The sequence below is a fragment of the Martes martes genome (assembly GCF_963455335.1).
Source record: "Martes martes genome assembly, chromosome: 8".
NCBI classification, from domain to species: domain Eukaryota; kingdom Metazoa; phylum Chordata; class Mammalia; order Carnivora; family Mustelidae; genus Martes; species Martes martes.
The window spans coordinates 8462127-8486254 of NC_137895.1; the positions used below are offsets into that span (position 1 = coordinate 8462127).

The window sequence follows — 24128 nt, forward strand, 5'->3', positions numbered from 1 at the left end:
TTTTCCAATCTGCCAACCTCTCAAAGAAACAGCCATTGTCAAAGCCTTCCTTTCTTCCCACTTCTCTGTTCAGTTTTAAAAGCTCTACTGAACAAATTAGCTAGTCTCCTGATCAACCCATTTCTCTTCAGTCTTGAGAACGTATGCCATGGTTTGCCAAGAGCCCATGCTTCCCACCCACCTCCAATATTCCTATCCCTTGAAATTAGCTAAAGAAACCACCATTCAAAGTAAAACATGCGTGTGATCCAGCAGTACCCTAGGAAATAAATTCGTCCTAGGAGACAAATATAGGAATATTCATAGCAGCACTGCTCATAATAGCAGAAATCTGGAAACGACCCAAATGTCTACTGGTAGTGGAAGAGATAAATAACTGATGGTATATTCATGTAACAGAGTACTATATGAACCAAATTGCCCAAATCAACATGGGGAAGTCTCAGAAGCACTATCAAGTGAAAGAAGTCAGAGAAGGCTACATACTGCATGTTTTTGTTACATAAAATGCAAAAAAAAGTCAAAGTCAAACTATACTGTTTAGACAGATATGGAAAGAACTGTAAAAAAAATGCTAACACAAAGTGTTTTATTCTTTTTTTTTTTTTTAAAGATTTTATTTATTTATTTGACAGATCACAAGCAGGCAGAGAGGCAGGCAGAGAGAGAGAGAGAGAGAGGGAAGCAGGCTCCCCGCTGAGCAGAGAGTCTGATGCAGGGCTCGATCCCAGGACCCTGAGACCATGACCTGAGCCGAAGGCAAAGGCCTTAACCCACTGAGCCACCCAGGCGCCCCAAGGTGTTTTATTCTTTAAATTTAATTTGGAGGCCAGCAACTCCAATGTGCCATAAACTTAGACTAGAAAGGTTACCTTCGAGGACTTCCTGTCTAGCTTTGCCCAACTTTTCCCTTCCCCAGACTAAACACTGTCCTTCCCCGATGAATACAAAAGCACCAGAGAAGCACCACTAGGCTCCTGGCAAATGGCTATTCATGCCTGGGTTGCAGAGTAATTAAAGTGCAGGTTTGCACATTCCCATAGCAGGGATTTAATTATCCTGGCTTAAAAGCCCTTCAATCTCCAGCTGGGCTGGAGAAAGGGAAGATCTAGTCAGAGTCAATATGGCATTTACCGAAGCACTGCAGGTGCAAAATGACAGCAATTTAAAGCAAGACAAGAGCCTGGTAGAATATGTTACTTTCGGAATATTTGAGTAACAGGAGGAAAGAGGCAAGGTAGAAACCCAAGACCTGGAACACCTGCAGCAAATCTTGAAGGTGAGTTTCAATGTCTCCTTTCCAGGTCCACATTACATACGGACTGCCCTTATAAGGCAGTTAAAATGGATGTAAAATTTGATGTTATACATTAGAAAATTTACGTGTTCATGTCTTTTGACCCATACATTTCATTCTGGGCAACTAAGTTGGAAAAAACGTGGGCACAGATCGATGTATAAGGTTGCATAAAAGATCTATGGATGGGGGGCTCCTGGGTGGCTCAGTGGGTTAAAGCCTCTGCCTTCGGCTCTGGTCATGATCCCAGGGTCCTAGGATCAAGCCCCACATTGGGCTCTCTGCTTGGCGGGGAGCCTGCTTCCTCCTCTCTCTCTGCCTCCTCTCTGCCTACTTGTGATCTCTCTGTCAAATAAATAAATAAAATCTTAAAAAAAAAAAAAAAAAGATCTATGGATGGGACGCCTGGGTGGCTCAGTCGGTTAAACATCTGCCTTTGGCTCAGGTCAGGACCTTGGGGTCCTGGGATCGAGTCCCACACTGGGCTCCCCGCTCAGCAGAATGTCTGCTTCTCCCTCTCCCTCTATTCCTCCCCCTGCTCCTATGCATGCTTTCTCTCCCTCAAATAAATAAATAAACAAGTAAGATATTTTTAAAAAGAGATCTACCGATAAGGGTTTCTCTATTGCATTATTTATAACAGTGAAAAATTAGAAACAATTTAATATCCAATAATGGGGACGAGAATGTTTCAGGAAATAAAAGTAAATCCGCCTGACGGAACATTATGCCTTCTTCGTTACAAATGATCGATAGGAAGACTATGTTGTAACAGGGAAAATACCAGGTATGACCCAAAGTTAACAGAAACAGCAGGATATAGTGGCCACAAATGTCATTACATGAAAACCATGCCAGGGTACGAACGGTCTGAATAGGGGATTTTGTAAAAATAATCCCTGTCACTGCAGCTGGGTCGGGGGTTCCTGGAAGAATTTTTTTTTTTCCCATTATCCAAACTTTCAGTGTGGTTATTATACTGTCTTTACTTAAAAAAAGAAAGAAAGAAAGAAAGAAAGAAAGAAAGAAAGAAAGAAAGAAAGAGCTACCCAACTGCTTTGTTTTTTAAGATAAGGAAATGTGAGGAAAAAAACCTGAGGTTTCTACCGTTTAATATTCTGCCCCCATTATGCATCAAATAAACATTAACCACGTTTTGCTAAATGAACAAATCTCGAAAATCAGAACACAAATACTTCTCCACACAGAGCAGATACATAGGTCATACAGAGACTGGCAGCCTTAGGTCTCTCAGATTAAGTAAACTATGCTTTCCCAAACAATTCCACTTCCTAATCATTCTGAAATGCATCTTCCCATGACTCGACATGTATTTACTCAAAATACGTGCCCTGCGCAGTCGTGGATTTCAGGATCCAGCAGTGAACAAAGGTAGACACAGACTCGGCCACTGTGAAGCTCTGCACACGCCTGCGGGTGGGGAGAGCGACCGTGGTGGGCTGTACGGTCCACAGACCGGCCTGGGAGAGCCTCTCTGGGAAGGCACCTCGGCAGCAGAGATCTGAAGGAAGTACGGATGGAGCCCTGTGGCAATCTTCGAGAACAGTATTCCAGAACACATTTGGTGCCCTAGGGCACGTTGACTAGACAGGCCAGAGCTAATGGGAGGGAGAGTGGCAGGTGTCTGGGGTGGGGAGGTCACCAAGAGCATCGAAGCCCACAGTAAAGAGCTGGCTTTGTACTCTCAGGGAGAGAGGGAACCGTGAGAGGATAAAGTGGTAACATGATCTACCCTTAACATCCTGTGATGCATCTAGAATGTTCGTTCAGTAGCCACCGACCAGGTGTGGCTATTTAAGTTTAAATCAGTTAAAATTTCAGTTCTTCTACCCACTGGTCACATTTCAAGGGCTCAGGAGGCGGAGGACCACCCTGGACCGTGTAGTTTTTGAGGATTACCAGAATGCTGGGTGGAGAAGACACTGGAGGCAGGCAGGGAGGGACCAATTAGGAGGCCACTTCTGGGAGGGAAACAGTGTCCTGCCATGTGTCCTGTTAGTGGAGGTGGTAGGAAACAGATTTGGGACAGAGCTCTGAAGTGGGATTCGTTGGTGGACTGAATGTGAGCTCAGGGGACTCTGCACCAGCTCCCAGGGCTGTGGCCTGAGCACCTGGGGGATGGGAGCGCCACGGACGTGGAGGGAGAGGATGTTTGAGAAGGGAGTATGGGATGGAATCACACATTCTGTTTTGGACACGTTGACTTGAAGTACCTGTAAGGCCTCCTAACAGAGATGCCCAGAGGTCCGTGGAATTGAGAAGAGAGATCTGGGCTGAAGACGGTCTTTAAGAGTATTTAAGACTCACCCATGGGGCAAGATCACCCAGCAGTGGCTGTAGATGGTGAGAAAAGGGTGGAGGACCCAGACTGGGGCTCTCTGATGTTTCATGTTGGGGAGGTAAGGAGGAACTTGCAAAGGAGATGGACAAGGAAAGGCAGGTAGAGAACCACTGTACAAGGTGTCCAAAAACCAAATGAATGAAAGGTTTCCGAAGGGAGGGCACGATCCTCTACGTCAGATGCGGCTGATACGCTAATAAGGAGACTGGAGAACAGACCACAACATTCCACAGCATAAAGGTCATCTGTGACCTTCACACCATCTTAATCACACCATCTCGCTGCCGCCACCTTACCTGGAGTCCTTCGCTCTAGTATGTCTGCCATTCAAACATGTCCTCTCCATCTCCGTCAATGTTATTTTCTAAAACTAAGTTTCCCTGAGTTGCCACTCAGCTGAAAAATCTTGCCCAGTACTGCAGTATCTATGGCAACAGCAGCTAAACTTTAGGGTGCAGATAAAAATCACCAGGGGGTGACTAGGCCCTACCTCCCAAGATTCTGTCTCAGTAGATTGGGGGAGACCTGGGAACTGTATTTTTTTTTTTAAGATTTTATTTATTTATTTGATAGACAGAGATCACACATAGGCAGAGAGAGAGAGAGAGAGAAGGAAGCAGGTTGCCTGCTAAGCAGAGAGCCCGATGCGGGGCTCAATCCCAGGACCCTGGGATCATGACCTGAGCCGAAGGCAGAGGCTTCAACCCACTGAGCCTCCCAGGCTCCCCTGGGAACTGTATTTTTAAGTAACAACCCAGATAACGGTTCCAAGGGACAAAGTCCAAACTCCTTCGCAAGGCAAACAAAGCTTTTCTGAAACCGGTGCCGAACCTCCTGACTTGTTTTTTCCTCTTCCACTGCAGACCACTTCTATGTGCTTCACTATTCAGAGTCCAGAGCGCTCACCATTATACCGTGGAACTGCCTCGACCTAACTATTCAAATCGACTGCATTTTCCCAAACATACCATGTTCTTCCAGATATGACTGCTCCTGGTCCAAGCCGCTCCTGCTGCTTAGAAAGCACCTTTACCCCGGTGGTGCTCGGCAAACTCGGACTCACTCTTCAAGACCCAGCTTAAATGCCACTCCTAGTGCGAGGCCTCACCCAACTCCAGAACTGCGCTGACCATTTCTATGTAACATTGATCATGGTGCCTATTTGCTGACTGTTCTGCCATCCCCCCCACCAACTCCAGGAGGGTGTGACAGGAGACGGCAGTTTCTTCGTCTGTGCAAGGCCAACACCACCACCGGGCACACTGCAGACATCTGATAACCGCAGGACTGTGGCCGGACACCAGGCATGTTGGAGGGTGCACTGGGAGTTGGGAAGACACAGTGACCGTGGAGTACTGGGGAAGTTGGGAGCAGCTCTGTCTAGAGGACAGACGGCTACCTGGGGCCTGGAGGATGACCAGGACTTAGAGACAGGGGCAAGGAAGGAGAGACACCAAGAGGACTCCCAGAACCATGGAGACAGGAGGGTGACGTGATAAACATTTCCTCTCCTGCTAAGATAGTTACAGACCTAATGTCAAACACAGAATCTGAAATCTATAGGATATGGTTTCAAATAAATATTTTAAGCCCAAGTCTTATAAGATATTTCAAAAACAAAACAGCAACAAAACCTGACCCTTTATAACCTGATGGTTGGACCTAGTAAGTGTCCCACTCCCTTCTAGAGGATGGGACAGACTCAGAGCTCTTTATCTTAGTTCACTGAAGTGACATTCTAAGGAGACTAAGTCACACGCTGAATCCTTACACGGACTCAGCTTTTCTACTGCTCCTCAGACCCATTTTCTCACAAAGAGGTATGAGGAACAGATTGTGGCACAAATCCCTCCCCATACCTTGCCAACAACTCACGGCACATCTCCTACTAAGAAACGGACCTAAAAGGTTTCCCCAAAGACTACACCCCACAACACAGAGATGCTCCAAGAGTAAGTCTCTGCCATTTCATTTGTTCTAAATCCCCCTTCCAGAGCACCTAGTTAGTACTTCAACATCCATCTCCTCAAAACTTCTCAGGGTAACCCAGAGCCTGGCTATTCTCCCGCTTATGTGCTGGTGCATCCTCAAGGGCAACCGACTTCAGAGCGTTGACGCATCGGGATTTACAAAGTAGTTGTATTTACGTGCAAAGAAAATAACAAATGCAGCATTAGAAAAATATAGAGACATCTAAAAGGAATATAATCAGAATGGTTTTCATGCAAAAACATCTTTGTACGTATGATACATTAAAGAAATGAGTTTGACATTTTTTCTAAAAATCTTAATCTGGGGGCTTGACCTGGGCAGTTCCGTCAGCTAAGCATCTGCCTTTGGCTCCAGTCATGATCTCAGGGTCCTGGGATCCAGACCCAAGCAGACCCAGGTCGGGATCCCTGCTCAGTGTGGAGCCTGGTTCTCCTGCCCCTCCCCCTGCATGTGCTTGGGGTTTTTTTCCCCAAATCTTGATCTGGATTTTTTACATTTTAGACATTTAGGTAACTATTATTCCTTTTATGCCCATAATACCTGCCTGTTGGTGACCTGGATAGGCTTTACTACTGAACTGTGGGAACACAAAATTGCTTACCTGGGGGGAAATAAACTGGGGAGGCACTTGCGCCCGGAGATTAGGAGAAGAACTTAGTGGCTGCACCGGTGTGTGCATACCTCTCGATTGTGCTGTGCTATTTCCAAACAAACCATGATTGCCACCCTGTAAACGAACAGCAACAGTAAGGCTTTTTGTTAATGTAAGAAAATGCAAAAAAGAAACAGTTCTGGTTTTCTATCCCTCAGAAGAATCATAGCCTGTATTCCATGGAATCACAGAATTCTCTAACTAAAAATTTCCTGGCCTTGGAATGTTTGGGGAAATTATTCAAATCAAATCATGCACACAGCACCACCACCCCTGCAGTCAGATGCACTCCACAACCAGAAGGGTTAAATTTGGTCAAATGTTAAAAAAAATGCACGAATTTTTTTTGTAATTGAAAGGTATAGGCAATATAGTGTTTATTTCAACTGCTCTCTTTTTTCTTTCTTTCTTTTTTTTTTTTTTAAAGATTGAGTTTACCAAATTTATTTTCAAGTCCAATAATCTGAGCTTCATCTTGAAAAGGCACCTGAGTACAATGCAGCCATCTGAATAGTATCAACGTAAAACAATACTAGGACCTTAATGTCTCTGAATTGATTACTTCAATCATAGAATCAGTGCCACCAAATTGTGGTCCAGCCCCATGAGAACCCTACTTGAGATCTGAATACCCTTCCCTGTCTTGCGTCTGCTTGATCCCTTCTTTGCTAGGTGAGAAAATCTAAATCAAGAGTGAGGTTTTAAAAAAAAAAAGAAAAGAAAAAGAAAAAAAAGGCAGAAAAGGGAAAAAGTGAAAAACCATCACTGGGACACCAAAAAACCCATTACTCACCTGTAACCTCTCATTCCAACGTATGAACATTAGTCTGGTTAAAAATAAGCTTAATTCCCTGATTTCTGGAGGATCAACTCACTGGAGTACTTCTAGACTATTCCAATCAAAGAGCTACACAACACTGGGTTATACGATGGCCCTTCTGTTCTGACTTGTTTCAAGCCGAGAAAAGCCCTTCAGCAAAGAACTTGACACTGTTGTTCCCTCTGTCTGAGGAAAGCTTCTACACCATCTTCACTTGGCCTCTTTGAGGCCCAGCTCAGAGGTCATCCTCACAAAGGAAGTCTTCCCCGACCCTTCTTCCTTGTTTCACATTCAAATTAACTAAGCCCACCTCTACGTTCTGAAAACACATTGAACACTCCTTGATGGACCCCATGAGCAGGTCACATTAATTTTCCATTCTGTCTGTCCACCACCAGCTTAAAACTTCCCTCTCTGTACTCCCAGAAACCAATAAAGGCCTAGTCTCTGGGATGCAAATGTCATGACCCACCAATTCCATATATTTGACAACATCCCACTGAGTATCTTTGGTGAAGACAGCCCTTCCACGGCTAATACAAGTATGTGTATTCTGAACTGAAGTCACCATCTTCTCCTTGGCACAGTGGGGATTAAGGTAATTTTAAGGAAGAATCTTCTAACAGCACCACTAAGGTCTAGAACACTAAAGATATTTCAGTGGCTTAATGATTCAAGATAGATTAAGGGACTGCTACCAGGAAATTAATGAACATAAAAGCACTGAAAATAAAAATGGCTACGAACATAAAGTAGAAAAGGCAGTCAAAATCTGTGTATATCTCACAAAAGAAAATCAGAGATCCATCATGAATTTCAAATCTCCCCAAAGACTGTTTAAACATGAAAAAACCTTTAAGTCTATAATCTGTAATGTCACCACTTGCCCTGTCTTACTAATCAAACTGTCACTCTAAGGTGACATGGTTTGGCTCTAATTTTTCTAAGATCGTGGTAGCTGGTAGCTTACCTACTGATCATTCTCAAGAACACGGGAAACATCTGTTTCACTGAGAAAATTCTGTTACGATCACTCTCACACTTTACTATAAAAATAATGACCTTGTTATCAGATGTGAATTATTCATGGTTGGGTCCTCGGATGGTGGGATTTCTGGTAGCTGAAGTCCTTGTCAGAATCCATGTTTTAAAAAGTCCAAAACTGCTTTAAATTCCAACCCCTCTTTTGGTAAGAAATATTAGAAGGAATTTGCCTTTTTTCGTTTTTGTAAAATCAGGCCCTATTTGCACATTCCCAATGGAAAGATGCCACCCCTGCCCCACCGCCCAGAGGTTTTAAGTTTGCTTTATCAAGTGTCTCTAAAGCTGTATGAAGCCCTGTGATACATCTGATATGGATAACAGTACAGATGAGTCAATAGCAGTCTATCCAAAACACCTTCTTTCTTTTTAAATATGGAGCCTTGGCACCGCCGCTCATTTTCTTGGCTTGGGATAACATGGTTAGTGGCAATCGTACATAGTTTCTTTTTTTTTTAAAGACTTTATTTATTTGACAGAGATCTCAAGTAGGCAGAGAGATAGGCAGAGAGAGAGGAGGAAGCAGGCTCCCCGCTGAGCAGAGAGCCCGATGCGGGACTCGATCCCAGCATCCTGGGATCATGACCTGAGCCGAAGGCAGAGGCTTTAACCCACTGAGCCACCCAGGCACCCCTGTACATAGTTTCTTAAGACTATATTTAGAAATTAGGAAAATGGTCATCAAATGCTTATATGTATGTTCATGGCAGTTTATCTGGTTATTTCTAGGGCTTCACTGCTGAATACACGGTTTTTATGCTGACCTGAGTCCTAGTAGTTAATGGTGATCGCTGCCTCAGCTGTAGTGTTTAACATAGAAAGGCATATAAATTATAAACCAAGTTACCAAGCTGACTGAAATCTGTGATTTGAAAATAAAAATCGTCCAGTTTAATTTTTAATTAATTTTTAATTATGAACTATGAACTATATTAAGGCTGCATGAAAATGGTATAAAAGAACCACGACACATGTATCCACCGGATTCACAGTGAACTTTGTAGCATTCCATTTTTAGGACTAAAAAAAAACCCAAAGAGGAATGACCTTTTCTTCGAGCCCAGCGCCAGCTACTTTGGCTGGTCTATTATATTAAAAACTACAGGGGCGCCTGGGTGGCTCAGTGGGTTGGGCCTCTGCCTTCGGCTCAGGTCATGATCCCGGGGTCCTGGGATCGAGTCCCACATCGGGCTCTCTGCTCAGCAGGGAGCCTGCTTCTCTCTCTCTCTCTGCGTGCCTCTCTGCCTACTTGTGATCCCTCTCTCTCTCTCTGTTAAATAAATAAAATCTTAAAAATAAAATAAAATAAAATAAAAATTATATACTAATGGCTCTTGATAAACGCGTGATCCCGTAGGCGTGTCTGTAATCGTCATTAATCAAGAGTATTAGGACTATTTTATATTTTCTATACTTCAGTCCAAAAAGAGAGCTGCCCCAAACCACTGATATAATTATTTCTTGTTTGTTTATATAAGCAAAATACGTCTATGTCCTCTGTGGAAGCATTAAGAAAAACACTAGAAATATAAAAAAAGAAAACAAGAAATTACTCTTAACTCCCAAACCAGAAATAACCAACTGAACACGAGGATATCATATGATCCATTTTTAAAATATGCTACAGCAATAATTAAAGTGTATGAAAGATCTGTGTGCAACCGGAGGACTACGTGTGAGAGGTGTTCTCTAACATCCTTTCACTTGTATGTGGAAACAGAATGGATACAATTAAAAAGTAAATGTCCTTCCATGACTTCCTGAGGTGAGAGCCACAGTGACAGTAAGTGGTCACAGAACTGTGGCTAGGAAAATATCACCACTGGAGTCACTGTCACAGGGGAATTGTCTCCAAATTCCTGGTTTTCTCCCTGAGAACTACCCTGGAGCTGCTGTGGGGTGACAGAGGCCTGTGGCGCTGCGTCAGGCCCACGGAGGGGAGGGGGCCCCAGGGGCCTATCCTGCCAGTCTCACTCTTGGTGCTTGTCTCCCCCCCCGCCCCCACCCCTGAGGGCTGAGGCCCACCCCTAGCAAATAGGCCGCCATGTCTGAGCAATGTCCAGTCTTCCCAAAACTTCATTCTCTCCTATCAAATTACCTCTCTCGGGGTAATTATCGTATTTTACCCTTAAAGACACTAGAATTTAAGATGTTGTAACATTCCAGTATTTACTCTTACTAGTTTTGCTGCTATTTTCTAAGTAGAAGTTTTACTAACATGAAAGGACTTCAAAAATATCACTTGCCATTCAATCCAAGGTTAAGAATGGCAAATTTGTTGCTAAGTTAGACAAATAACACAAGATACCTACATAGCCTCTTTAACATTTTCCTAAGCTAGTTCTTAGGAACTTAGCTTAACTTGGAACTCAGTTAACTTCTTAAATGTGAACTTAGGACCAAAAATGAGAAGACAAAAGAAACAGATTTAAATAAAATCCATGTTGAGAAAATATGAGGAGAGATGGGATCTACGGGCTAAGAGATCTAAAGCCTATACTTAGTATCATTCTGTGCATTCAGTAATCAACAAATTTCCCAAGACAGACAAATGATGCAATGAACTGTAGACCAGGGCCAAGGCGAGGCCACAGCCAAGCAGTTGTAAATTTGAGAGGCCTCCTTACTTGTCTAGCAGCGAAGTTTTGGGGGTTGAGCCCTGTGCCGATTGCTCCAAGGCTGACGTTGGGTAGTGTGGAACCAGAGGGAGACAGCTTGTAGCTGGGAGAAGGGGAGAAGGGAGAGCAGGGAGCCTCATCCCCAAGGCACCCATCTTGATTGGAGAAAGGCAAAGTCAGCTGAAAAGTAGTAGGAGTTAGCCAATCACAATGAGTGTTGGTTAGTGAAGCAACAGAATGCAAGAAGGGACAAGAGAGAAACACTAGGAACAAACAGAGTTAGAGTGTATTAGCAATAAACGAGGATGGAATCTGGATTTGATAAGAGTCATTATACTTGGCCCAAAAGACACCATCTGTCATCTCTGATACGGATTTTTTTCTTATCCTCTAAATCAGTAACACATTCTGTCCATTGCACTAGGATAAAATTGCCAGATACTTTACTTTTATGCTTCTAACGCTGATTACTCTACGTGGCTGCTGAAAGAGAAGCCAGAGTAATCTTCCTGTGAATCTGCTGCTGCCTGGAACAGCAGCATCAGCGTAAAACTTCTGGTTTTCATTGCTTTCTGCAGAGCCAGGGCCATGGCAAGTCAGTATTCTCAATCAAGGAATTAGTTCCTCCATTAGGAATGATAAAAATCAAAACAAATAGGTATGCACGACTTCTTTCAATAAGGTAGTTGAGAATTTGGACAGTATACCACTGTAACTAAAAACAGGTCACTAGGGACATGGAGAAAGAACAAAGGAACTCTCTTAGAAATAACAAAAGAGAAAGTTCTGAGGCTGGAAGGCAAGGCCTTAGGAGATATGGATTGTTTGCACAAGATCCCCAATTTAATTTCTCATTGTACAGCAGCAGAGAAAAGAATTCAGAATAAATTTGTCTCTCAAATTTCTTCTACATGTTTCGAGTGTGCATTTCCCGTACTGTAAAAAGTCAGACCATTCATTCCCCCCCTCCCTTCCAAACTTCATAAAAATTCTAAAGACTCAGACCTTCCTCACATACTAAAGACAGATGGTTCTAGCTTCTGCCTAATCACCTGTTGACATTGAGTGTTTTTATGTCACCACTTATGCAGGTGATGTTTGCATTCTGCTCATTAATTAATTCAGTAATTCTATGCTTCCTCCTGGAATCGATTATCAAAAGAACAAATGGGAACCAAAGTGGTTCACATGAATTATTGTCTGAAACAAAGGATTTGACTCACCTTCTCGAAATAAGGCCCACTATCTGTGGTTCCCATGTCTTTGGAATTAGGTGGACGGAACCCAGATCGATCCTTCCTCATGATATCATTAAAATCCCCGAGATTCATCGCTCGCTTGTCCACGTCAAATTTTTTATCTGGAAGGCTCCCTGAAAAAGAGCACAGAAGAAGTGAAAATTTCAAGAACCAAAGTCTCCCTCATGACAAAGAGTTACCAGCCCCACTCTTGTCCCTTAGGTGCTGGGTGTAGCCCACAAGGGATCTCACTGGCTCAGGCTGCTTGGGGAACCCTCCCTTGAGCACACGTGGGCCCTTTTGCTCCTTTTTAAAACACCCGTATCAGTTGTAGTTTGTTTTCAATGGAGGACTAAGAGAGAGAGACTCAGACATGACCCAGTAAAAACCTGACTAAAAAAATATTCCCACTGGTTATTGACATGTTTGATGAATATCACTTGCTCATAGATTCAGTTGTCCTGGGGGAGAAAATTTGTCTCTTGCCCTTTTAGCATCTGCTAGATAAATGGGTGGGGCTGTGAAACAGTTATTGGGAATAAAAAGGCCTAAGAGGCACAGCTGTTGCTCTAGAATTTAGAAATCAGAGTTGAACACATTAAGTACCATGGTTATTCCTCATTTTCTTCACCACTTTGGAAATTTGCTATAATACACTGACATGATCAGTGCTCCTGGAAGCATGCTTTTTCGTTATTCTTAGATTTTAAAATATCATAGATCAAAGACTATCTCCCTTATGACCCAGGACTTTCTTCCTGGTTTGATTCTTTTTAGTTCCTCAAGGTGAGTAACAGGGTCACGGGGACGACCCCACAGATGAAGGGCAGATACCGCATCTGGCCCATTTGCAGTGGGCGAGCTCGTCAATAATGCAACATCCCAGTGCAGACGGGACTAGCAAGCTGAGAGCAGAGGCTGGCAGGGCCACAGGATACTTTGTTCGGCCACACACCGCAGTACTTTTTTTTTTTTTTCTTTTTAAAGATTTTATTTATTTATTTGACAAAGAAAGAGATCACAAGTAGGCAGAGAGGCAGGCAGAGAGAGAGGGGGGAAGCAGGCTTCCCACTGAGGAAGGAGCCCAATGTGGGGCTCGATCCCAGGACCCTGAGATCATGACCTGAGCCAAAGGCAGAGGCTTAACCCATTGGGCCACCCAGGCACCGCCACACTGCAGTTCTTAAAATCTGAATTAGCTTCCAGTATTTAAGTATCGGGTTGTCCATGTATGTATTTCTGGCCTTGCTTGTAAACTGAAAGCTCTGACAAAGCTGAACCTTTACTCTCCACGGCAGTATCTGCTCAGGGCTGAGCAAGGCTGAATCCTAGATCCTGTAAATGGGTACATATGCCCCCACAGTAACCAGTGGCCTCCAACTCCCACTTTCTTATACCTGGCACACACCATTCATTTACATGACTTTCCTGGATCCTGCAGCCGCTTGAGTTTTCAACCCCCACCTAGTGTCTAGGACAGTCCTTCACGTCTGCTGAATAGCACCCACCCCAACTCAAACTGAGCAGGGATCCAACGCGGCATCATTAACAACAATATATTCCACTCTTATTTGTGGAGTGATACACACCTACAGACAAATCCATTTTGCTGCCTGGATTATCTTCAGTTTGACTCTGAAAAAGAAGCAACAGGGAGGGACGATTAAAGGTTTGAATTCAATGTCTGGATCAGAGAAAAAAAATGGCATTATTTACATGAGAGCTGTGGCATTGACGGGCACTATACAAGGTCCTTTGATGTGAACCTTACACTGGGATGAAAACAAGATCATTCGGGTTACGACTAATTTGATTGCCATTGGTGTCTATACTCCAAAATTCAATTTTCACACAGAATTAGCTTCAGTAATTCTATGGACACAGCAATAGCTAAATAGCCGCTTAGAGAAATAAAACCCTGTTCTCAAGCTCCAGTCGGCTCAGGATCAAATTCCATGAGTGTCAGCCAAATGATGACAACTTCTTCTCGTGACTCGTCAAGTCATCAAATCTGGAAATGTGCAGCCAAGTCAAGCTATTTGTCTTTTGGCAACCAGGGACGGGGTGTCCCCACGATGCTCCCAAGAGATAAGGGAAAGGAAAAAAAAAAAGTCCTCCAAGAATTCCCTATATAATTAATTACAAATACTTTCTCTAGTTATTTTGCTGTTGCTGCCGTTTTAAAAACTGTAATATTAAAACTGGTACAGTAGTTGTCAGGGAAAATTATACAAGTTTTAAGGCTTGGCTCTTTCTTCCTCTAGCCACCTAAGGAAAAGGGTACAAGGACTACAAACTCAAAAGCCATAACCATTAAATATTAGAGTAGTTTACTAAGAATAAAAGAATAGAAGACAAATATTGCTTAAATCAGAAACACTGTTCAACCAGTTTCTAACTCTGTAATGCTGTACTCTATGTGGCAGTGGTTTTAACATCTGTACTAAAAGTAAAAGCTGGGCTGTATTACACATATAAGAAAATGAAACTTACCAGCAATCCCATATTTGAAAACTGTTTGGCAAGAGGATTCATCCATGAATCATTGTTTCCTCCTTTCAGTGAGCACTACAGAAATGAAATATGTAACCTCAGAACCAAATTATTTTATCTCACTTCATATCTGAGTTGCATTTAAGTACTGACTGAAAATGCAGAACCAACAGTTTACCTTTTTGAGCCCAAATTTCCCTCTTTAACTATGGTTATCTTGATATGTAATCTATTAGGATGAAAGATTAATAAGCTTTAGTTCTATCTGAGTTTTCGTTTTTCTTTCGTCACACTGAATTAGAATTAACTGGAAAAATATACAGTCGGCTTCCCCCGCTCCCCCCAGGGGGAATGGCAGAGGGAGAAGCAGACTCCACACTGTGCAGGGAGCCTGATGCGGGACTAGATCCCAGGACCCTGGGATGATGACCTGAGCCAAAGGCAGAGGCTTAACTGACTGAGCCACCCAGGAGCCCAGGTCTGCTGGTGTTTTTACCTTACAAACAGAAGAAGGTCAATATCAGATCTTCTAAAACACAATGTTTGCATCCTAGTACTCTCCCCTTTACTATCTCCTTGTAACCCAGTTTGTAGTAAAAGAAAGAGTTCGATGCTAGTGCCTGTTATTTGGAAAATAAATAGGCACTAACCTATTAAAATGGGCTATTTAAGCTGGTCATTAGTTTCTGTGTGGAAACAATGAGGACTCATCCAAGTACCCTTCATCTGCTTGTTTAACAGTATAAACAACCGGGGTCCCCAGTGGGAAAGAGGCCTAGCGGAAGACCTCACTGATCTTACTGTAAAGTAAGGCAGATGCTGAGTTTTTGTTTCTTTCTCTTTTTTTTTTTTTTTAAAGATTTTACTTATTTATTTGAGATAGAGCAAGCATGAGCTCCAGCAGGGGGGAGGGGCAGAGGGAAAGGGAGAAGCAGACTCCTCGCTGAGCAGGGAGCCGGATGTGGGACTCGATCCCACGACCCTGAGATCATGACCTGAGTGAAGGCAGACACCTAACCGACTGAGTCACCCAGGTGCTCCTGAGTTTTTGTTTCTCAAGGGACCTAGTTTCTTCCCTAAACAGGACATCCATTATCAGCTCCCCTTTTACTTCTACGGAGGAGGCAGGTGGAACTGTGATGAGGACTTGGTGGGGACATGGGGTGATGGGGCTTTGTGCACTTGCACAATCTACTGATAAAAACTCTGCGTTTTGATGATGTTTGTTATGTCAATTTTATTATTCTTGAAAGTGAGTAAGTTTATTTCAGTTCAGTTACAGGTTTTAAGGTCAAGAAAGCCCTCGCTGGAGGGAGGGGAGAACTAACTGGTAGTTTTTGTTTAACGCAAACAGTTTCGGTTTTGCGGATGAAAAGAATTTTGTGGTGAGATGTGGTGATCGATGCACAATAGTATGAATGCACTCAACACTAATGAACTGTCTGTGCACCTAAAAATGGCTAAAATGGTAAATCTTACGTTATCTGCCTTCGATCACAATCAGTTAAAAAAAAAAACAAAAAAGCCCTTGGATACAAAAGGTCAGAATTGTCAGTCACGGGGCAGAAACACTGAGTTCCCACTGAGCCGGATCAATCACGTCTCAGGGCCACCCAGTGGGCCAGCACCTTTCCCTTGCTCGCTTCTGGTCAATCAGCAGTCTCCCTCGACTGTCTTTTCAATCCGACTCATTGGGAATTCGTAAATGACAAAAACAAAGCCACAGCAAGCCAGACAATATGAGAGTACAAAGATGCTGACCAGTTTATCTGAATAATTCCTTAGGAGGGAAACTGTGACTGGCTGCTTACCCAGGATGCCTCCAACAGGAACTATCTGTGTTCTCAGACTACTGAGCTACCCTATTCAGAACAAAACTGCATCCTGCAGTAAAGGGGATGAAGGCACAGCCAGCCCCCTTAGCCAACCAAAGACCTTCCAGGAGGGTACTTGGTGTCTGAAACCAGGACAATGTTCACCGAAATGTTTCACGGGGCAGCAAGGCTCCCATGTTGAAATTAAATATATGACTGCCCATTCCTTATTTCCATCAATTTACCTGCAGAAGGGAAAGAACGCCTCTGCTGAGAGAGTGGTTCAGGTTCAAAGACTTGTTCTAGATTGAAACCAAAGTTCTCATCAAATTATGCAAATCAAAGTAGAAACCAAGTTGCTCTAAGACAAGGAAAGCGACAACTTTTATCCCCCCTTTTTTTTAGTTAAGTAGGCTCCATGGCAGCGTGAAGCCCAATGTGGGACTTGAACCCATGACTCCGAGATCAAGATTTGAGCTGAAATCAAGAGTCGGATGCTTAGCCAACTGAACCACTCAAGCGCTCCGGAAAGTGACAACTTTAGAACACGACCAGGCATAGGATATAGATATTATCAGCTGGCTGATACAGCAGGGTTATGCACCGGCACTTCACTTTGTTGGAAGAATAGTTCTGGGTTTTGGAACTTCCCGAATCGGATAAAAACCAGTCATGCTGATCGCCACTGGAGAAGCTATCTTTCTTTGGTTTCTCTTCTATATATCACGGGGATTTACCCTAAAGACTTCCTTGGCTTTAGAATGCAAAAGCATAAAACATTTATAAGGTATGCCTTGAAAGCTTCCAAAGAGTTATCATCATATGGAAACTAAAAGTGAAAAAAATCTCCTCTTTGAAAATTCCACTTTGTTCACAACAACAGCTCTGTAGTTTGAGGTTTCAAGGTCATGGGGAAGGAAGATGAGGAGTAAAGAGGAAGTAATTATTTGCTCTTAAGAAAATATTCTCCCCCTTACTTAGGACCTCAGGGACTCCTCCATTAGAAAATTCTCAGTTCTGCCTTCTAAGAATGAAGAAACAAGCTCGAGCATTTCTAAAGTGGGCTACCTTCATTTGCTTCTTTCCTCCTTGTCCCCAGCTTGCTGAGTTGTGGGAGGAAGCACTTCCCTGAGAGCCGGCGGTGTTCCAGACTCCTCCATCATCCTCCTCTTCCCAGCTGGGATGGCGAGTTCCCGTCACTGGACCGTCACTCTCCCCCCAGCCGTCTTGCATAGATTTGGAATCTTTAGGAAAAGAATAGATCAATCGTATGCGATAGCTATATATGGCAATAACCACAATGATCAGTCCTTACGAGTGCAGCATTTGAGGTGTTTGTCATCATATCTAATCCATCTCTATGGCAAGGCAAACAATCTAGCCCCTTCCACATTCATATTACCTAGACAAAGGGTAGGTACAATTACAGCTTTAACTACAGACGATCCTAAAGAGAAGACATTTTTAAACTGAGAAGGTTTTGTGATGGAAGAAGGGTGATTCTAAGGTTGGGAAAGACACGGAGAAGTCCTGACAGTACTGCTCAAGCATCTCCTTGTGCCGAGGGTCTGGTTCATGTCTTCCAACACCCATTTTGGATCTATTTCAAGTTTATAGCGTGGTATTTCCCATGATGATACAACCAATTTTACAGTGAAAATCATGATGAAATCATCATCCTTATAAAGGTATTTCTATTTCTATGAAGTGAAGGAGATTTGTAATTTTTAAAATGCAAATTACAGACACAAGAATCAATTTCTAGAAAATAGCTAAAATTCTATTTCTTCATGTGGCACTATTAAGAGTCATACAAATCATATGATAGAACTGACAACAGAATTTGTTATTCTAGTTCAAATTTTGAGCATTCAGTATGACCACACTTTTAAATCAAAAGATAATTCCTTAAGTCTGCAATATGGCAGAAAAGAGATGTTGGAATACTTTTTAAGAAAATGACAAACAAGTGAAAACGGGCACTTGAAACTGAATTTTTCAACATTCCATAGCATCGGTTTACAAAGTTTTACAAATTACTGTGCCTACACATTGCCAGCTGGATCAAGGATAGCTTAGACTTTCAATGATTATGAATAAGTGTGACATGCTTCGTATAAAAAACTCAAATGAAGAAATCTTTGTTGGATTCAAGAAACCTTAAATGTTCCTATGTGGGTGGAAGTATGAAAGGAGAGACAAAGGGACAAGGAAGAAACAGAAGGATAAAGTCACTGAGCGGCAGAGACTGATCCACAGTAAAAGCCAGGAAAAGTCTTTTCAAATTATACTAACAAAGGGGCAGAGATGCAAAACAGAGATGGTGAGCAATATTTACGTTACTGGCAAAAAAAAAAGCACCACATCAACATTTCAAATCTGGCCAGATACTAAACCTAACTTAAAATAAAATCAACAAAATCAACTTATGTCTTCTAGACTGTAAACATGTTGACATTCGCAAAGCTAAGTCACGGTCATTTGCGACTGATGGTTTATTAAAAGTCCACGGTCCTCAATCTCATTGAAACGACAGTTTAAACAGTAGCACACGCCTCACCAACATGTTTGGCCTCCAGATCAACGGAGACTCCCTCACAAATAAGGCTGTACACTTACTAGGTTTCATGGCATTTGGAGCGTTGGAGGGTGTGTTCCCCCAGCCTGTGGTCGATGCTCCTGTGTCATCCATTTCACCCCACCCAGGACTGCTTTCGTTTGGCTCACCCCAAGCTGAAGTACCATTATCTGGAGCAGGTGGTGTGCTTTTGCTCCAGACTGCAAAGAAAGAAAATGGGTCTCTAAGAAGGATCTGTTAAAGGAAACATCCTAATATCCAGGGAGCCAGGGAGCCAGGGCGGGGGAGGGGCGGCAACGGTGGGAGAAACAGGCACTCCTGGGTTCTGCCGGCAGAAAGAGAACGGCTTCCACCCTCATGGAGGCAACGGGCATTGTCACTTTAACTTCTGGCCCAGTACTTCCACTGCTGGGAAATTATACCATAGATATACTTGTAAAGTACATAAACCTACAGGTACAACAATGCTCACTGGATCACTGCTGGAAACCATCTGGAAGCGACCTAAGCATCTATCAAAAAGGGACTGGTTAGGCCAACTGTATCACCCATGAAATAAACACTGTACACGAAGCAAATAAAAGACAAAAATGTATGTGCTAACATGCAAAGTTTTAAAGTATGATGAAAAAAGCAAGGTGAAGAACAGTGTATACAGTACAATCCCTTCTGTGGAAAAGCTATAAAGGATCGATATATTTTGCTACAGGTATGAACAAAATTTTTGAATAAGACACAAAACTCTAAGACATTACCTGTGGGAAGAGACCCTGGGGGCTAAGATTCTTTTATTTACTACATTTCGCTTTTCTATATAGTTTAAAGGTTTTTTACTATATGGATAATAATTTTTTTTCATGTTAGCAGGTCTTATGCTGGACAGGGAATTAATAAGCGATCTTTATTTCCTGCTTCATTCTTTTCAGTATTTGAGGGAGGAAAAAGAGAACTAGTTAAAAGCAATCATTTTCTAAGTGGCCATAAATACATTCACTGAACACTATGCTTACCCGAGGAGTGGAAAACTAAATATTAATTCTACCTAGAAAAGCAAAAACAAAAACTCCACCTGAAGAGTGCATCCCCTTAATTTGTTGAATTATATGCTTTATGGGGACATTCAAGTTGACAATACCAAAGATGGTATTACTAGCATTACTTTTAATTTACCAGGTATGGCCATGGTTTCTATTCAGAGGAAGAAGAAAGTTTAATTCTGGGCAACTGAATATCAGGAGAGAGCAATTTCTTATGTGAAGTATTCCACTTCCAGAGGTGATCTTTAAAAGTCATCTGGGAAGTGACTGTAACCTTCCAGATCCTGCTGTGCTACAGCATTCCAACGGCCCCTTCCAGAACAACACAAAATACTTCCCTTCACTGGGGAAGGAGAAACACAGAGGATATGTCCATGGGTAGAAACTGAATGGAAATCAGGTCTATTTCTGCTACTATTTTAATTCTTCATTTTTAAAATCTGGAGCATAGTTTGTTTAGCAAGATACATTTTTTGGATTCTGCAAGACCAATACAATTACCAAAAAAAAAAAAAAAACTTCGGGAGACTAACACAGGGATGGCCATCTTTTTCCTTTTGCCAAGAAAGAACATTAAAATGTACCACCAGCATCTGTTATCACTATCATTTTATAAAAAGAGAGCGTCTGTTAACAGTAGAGTAGGGTTAATGTAGAAAGATTTCCAGAACAAAACCAACTTGAATAAATGCAGCTTAACACCAATGCCCCGGTTTAGGATTTTTCCTTATTGGAACCGCAAGAAGCAGCCACTGCCTACCTGATGCTGATTTACTGGTCATCGGGGTAGGCAGGTTTGGTTCTCGAGGTGCTGGGCCCCCTTGGGAATTCTTATCCCACAGATTCACATTCTTGTAGTTATAACTGTTAGGGTCTCCCCATGCCGAAGTGCCATCATCGATGTCCATTTTCCGACTAATTGACTGTGGGGATGGCTCTTCCCAACCACTGGGTTCCTCATCCTTAGGGGTTACTGGCTGTGGCCCGCTGCTCCAGTTGGAACTGGAAGGTCGTCCATTGCCTGGAGGTGGTGGGGGTGGGCCTCCCCATGAACCGGAAGCCTCTGGTTGTGGTGGCGGTGGCTGCTGTGGCTGCTGTTGCTGTTGGTGCTGTTTATTCCAGGAACTGGGCTGTCTGCCAGTCTCAGTCCATGCTGGAGACCTTTTGCAATCTTCCCACCCGCCTTTGGAAGCTAGGCTTGCATTCCCACTGTTCCCCCAAGTTCCGATTTCATTCTGCCCTCCTTCACCCCACCCAGACACAGGTTTACTTGCAGAACTTTCCCAACTGCTGTTTTTCGCTTGATCAACTTCCTCTCCCCAACCATTCTTCCCGGAAGTCCATCCTTGATTGGGCTGGCGTCCCCCTCCCCACCCCTGATCCTTGCTGGAGTTCTCATTCCAGGAGGAAGACGTCTTTTCATCCGGTCGTCCGCCTCCCCAGTTGGAAGAGTTGTTGTTCTTGTAGTCATTCCAGCCTCCTGTGTTCTTGGGGTCTTTCCACTCTGTAGAGGCTGAGAGCTCCCCCCATCCAGACTTCATTTGATTGCTTTGGCTGGGTGCATCTCCCCAGCCCCCTGAGTTCTTGGTCTGTGTGGCAGCGCTCTCCCACCCCTCAGTTCCTTTGTCAGACTTCCCCTCAGGCCTTGGCACCTCTTCGATATCCCACACGGTGTCCTGCTTAATTTGAGTTTGGCCCCAGCCAGTGTTTGAGAGCACCCTGGGGTCCAAATCAGTTCGGCTCAAAAGAGTCTGTAAGACAGCCTGACAATCAGGATGTGTGGGCCGGTATGACCGACGGCCAGAATTGTGACTGTCACTACTTCCTGCTTTGTGGTTGCTTCCAGTGCTTTGACCTCCAACTTCACTTCCTGTGGAGCTGGAAGATCTTCCCCAACAGGGAGCCTGGGCATTGCCTTGGTTTTCAGGGAGGGGGTGGCCCTTTTGATTGTCCCATGCTCCAGTGCTAGAATTTGGTTGGTTTGGACCACTCCATTCTCCAATTTTCAACTCATCAGACCCAGTCGGCTGTTTCCATTCTCCCTGAGAGACCCCAGATGTCATTTTGTTCCCTTCACCCCATTTGTTGTCGTTAGAGTCCTGAGGGCCAAAGTTCCAGGACCCACCCGTAGACCTGTTATTGTTGTCCCAAGAGTCATTTTTTGACCCAGATGATTTCTGAACAGAAGCTCCTTTCCAGGAGTCCTCTCTATCCTTTCCATTGTTCCCATTGTTTCCAGAATTGCTTTGTCCAGAGGCTGTGTCAGTTCCAGAAGGCCCCCTAGCTGCACCCCAAGATCCAACACTCCCAGTCTTTCGATCTCCAGTGCTTTGTGAAGGGGCATCAGTGCTCCTGGAGGCGTTCCCCAAGCCCATTCCAAAGGGCATTCCCTTATTCTCCATGGGGTTTGGTGAACTTAAGTTCAAGGAGTTAGTGTTTCCATTTTTTGGTCCATCAGTGTTATGAATTTGAGCCTGTTCTCTGCCAGAGACAACAAAATTAACACCCGCATTTTCCATCTTTGACTGCTGTTCCCTGGATGCCTGACCTACTGTGCTAACCTGTGCACTGGAATTACTAGTATCCGTTTCCAATGCCCCTTTCCTAGAATTTCCTTCTTGGACCAGCGCTGGCCAGGCAGATGGGTTGCTATTTGGGTTAAAGTTGCTGAAGCCAGAGCCAGGTCCGACTCTATCCTGACCACTCACATTCCTCCAATTTCCTAGTCCATTGTTGCCCTCTGTAGTAGAGTTGGAAGATTGAACAGATTTAGTCTTAGGGTCAGATTTCCAGACCCCAAGATTACATTCGTTCCCAGAACTTGCAGACTGGCACTGGCTCCCTTTTCCTTTGTTACTAGTGGTGCTTCCTGGCAGAGTGCTCTTCTCAGAGCCAGGGTTCGAGGCACTGTTGTTATCGGTGGTGTTTTCGGAAGAAGACTCAGTGTCTTTGCTGGCAATACAAGGCCACTCTTCCATGTCAGACCCGTCTACAATCACCTTGTCCCGGATGTGAATTGGGTTGGGGGAGGCGCCGTTGTTGGAGGAGGCTCCCGGGCCCCAAGTGGAATTTGCATAATTTGAAGCAGCAGCACCTCCAAGGGTTGACTCTGGGAAAGAGATGATCTGATTAGTAACAGCCACACGTCACCTTTCCCCACAAACTAGCTTCTCTACCCAGTTGCCTGTCTTGGTTAACTGTGCCACACCTGTGCTAGTCATCTCTTTCTCATTCTGCGGGGGTGGGGTACTGCTAAGTGTCACTCCACAACGTTTCTCAAAGCTGTCCCCTTGTCATTCCTATTGATAGAGAAGGGCCTTCTTATATCATGAGACAATGCAGTAACAAGCTGAAGCTTTCTATTTCCAATCTACTCTAAGCACTCCTGGCTAGAGTAATTGCTCTGAAGCACCCCGTCTATTAGATCACTGCTGTATGGGAAGCGTCCACAAGTTTCTTCGTGCACAAGAACAAAGCTAAACTCGAGTCTGATCAAGACACTGCACAATCTGGGGCCAACTGACTTGTCTGGTCTAATCTTCCACTACTTTCTATGTGGATGCCTACATTCTGCACTCCTTGACAGTCCACGACTTGTGCCTTCTCACCCTGGCACTACTGGTTCCCCCGCTTGGATTCATATACTGAAGTTTATCCATCTTTCTGGGCCTAGTTCAAGTGCCATTTCCTCTATGAGGGTTTTTGGTTTGGTTTATAGTTCATCACTTGAAAATAACCTTTCCCTGTCTAAAGCCATTTTGCTCAGTGCTGGGGTACTGTGTTCCCATCTACCTTCCCCCACATTAACACAGAGACTCGCCCAGAAGCTCCCTCTCTTAGGCAGAGACCCTATCTTGCTAAGGTTTGAATTCCTCATAGGGGCCAGTGCTTTGCTGCTCAGTAAGCATCTAATGAACGCTGAATGCCCACCCAGCTAGATGCCAGACGAGCATGGATCACTTGCATGCCCAAGGAACTCAGTCCGATAAATTAGTTTGGCTCAGCACACATTTTGGTGTAATTTATCATATTCGGTGGGAAGAAAACTGATGTTTTTAACTCAGTAATTTCTTCTAAACTTGTTTTAGTTATTTTAACCAAGACACTTTAAATCAATAGAAGGCTGAAAAAATATTGCATAGAGCCATATTAAGTGTAGGAAAGTAGAGAATCTCCAACTCTTTTG

General features: G+C 43.6%; 1 protein-coding gene across 4 annotated transcripts in view; it reads right to left on the bottom strand.

The window, feature by feature from the left end:
- Positions 1-24128, bottom strand: part of TNRC6B (trinucleotide repeat containing adaptor 6B) — a 247289-nt gene that overhangs the window by 25101 nt on the left and 198060 nt on the right. For all 4 annotated transcript variants that reach the window (XM_080811162.1, XM_080811163.1, XM_080811164.1 and 1 more), the window contains 7 exons: positions 20703-23051; positions 18947-19105; positions 17396-17571; positions 14514-14588; positions 13610-13655; positions 12006-12154; positions 6253-6378 (listed from right to left, as the gene is read on the bottom strand). In XM_080811162.1, coding sequence (XP_080667288.1) covers positions 6253-6378; positions 12006-12154; positions 13610-13655; positions 14514-14588; positions 17396-17571; positions 18947-19105; positions 20703-23051 — 3080 coding nt within the window. The remainder of the gene's footprint in view (positions 1-6252; positions 6379-12005; positions 12155-13609; positions 13656-14513; positions 14589-17395; positions 17572-18946; positions 19106-20702; positions 23052-24128) is intronic.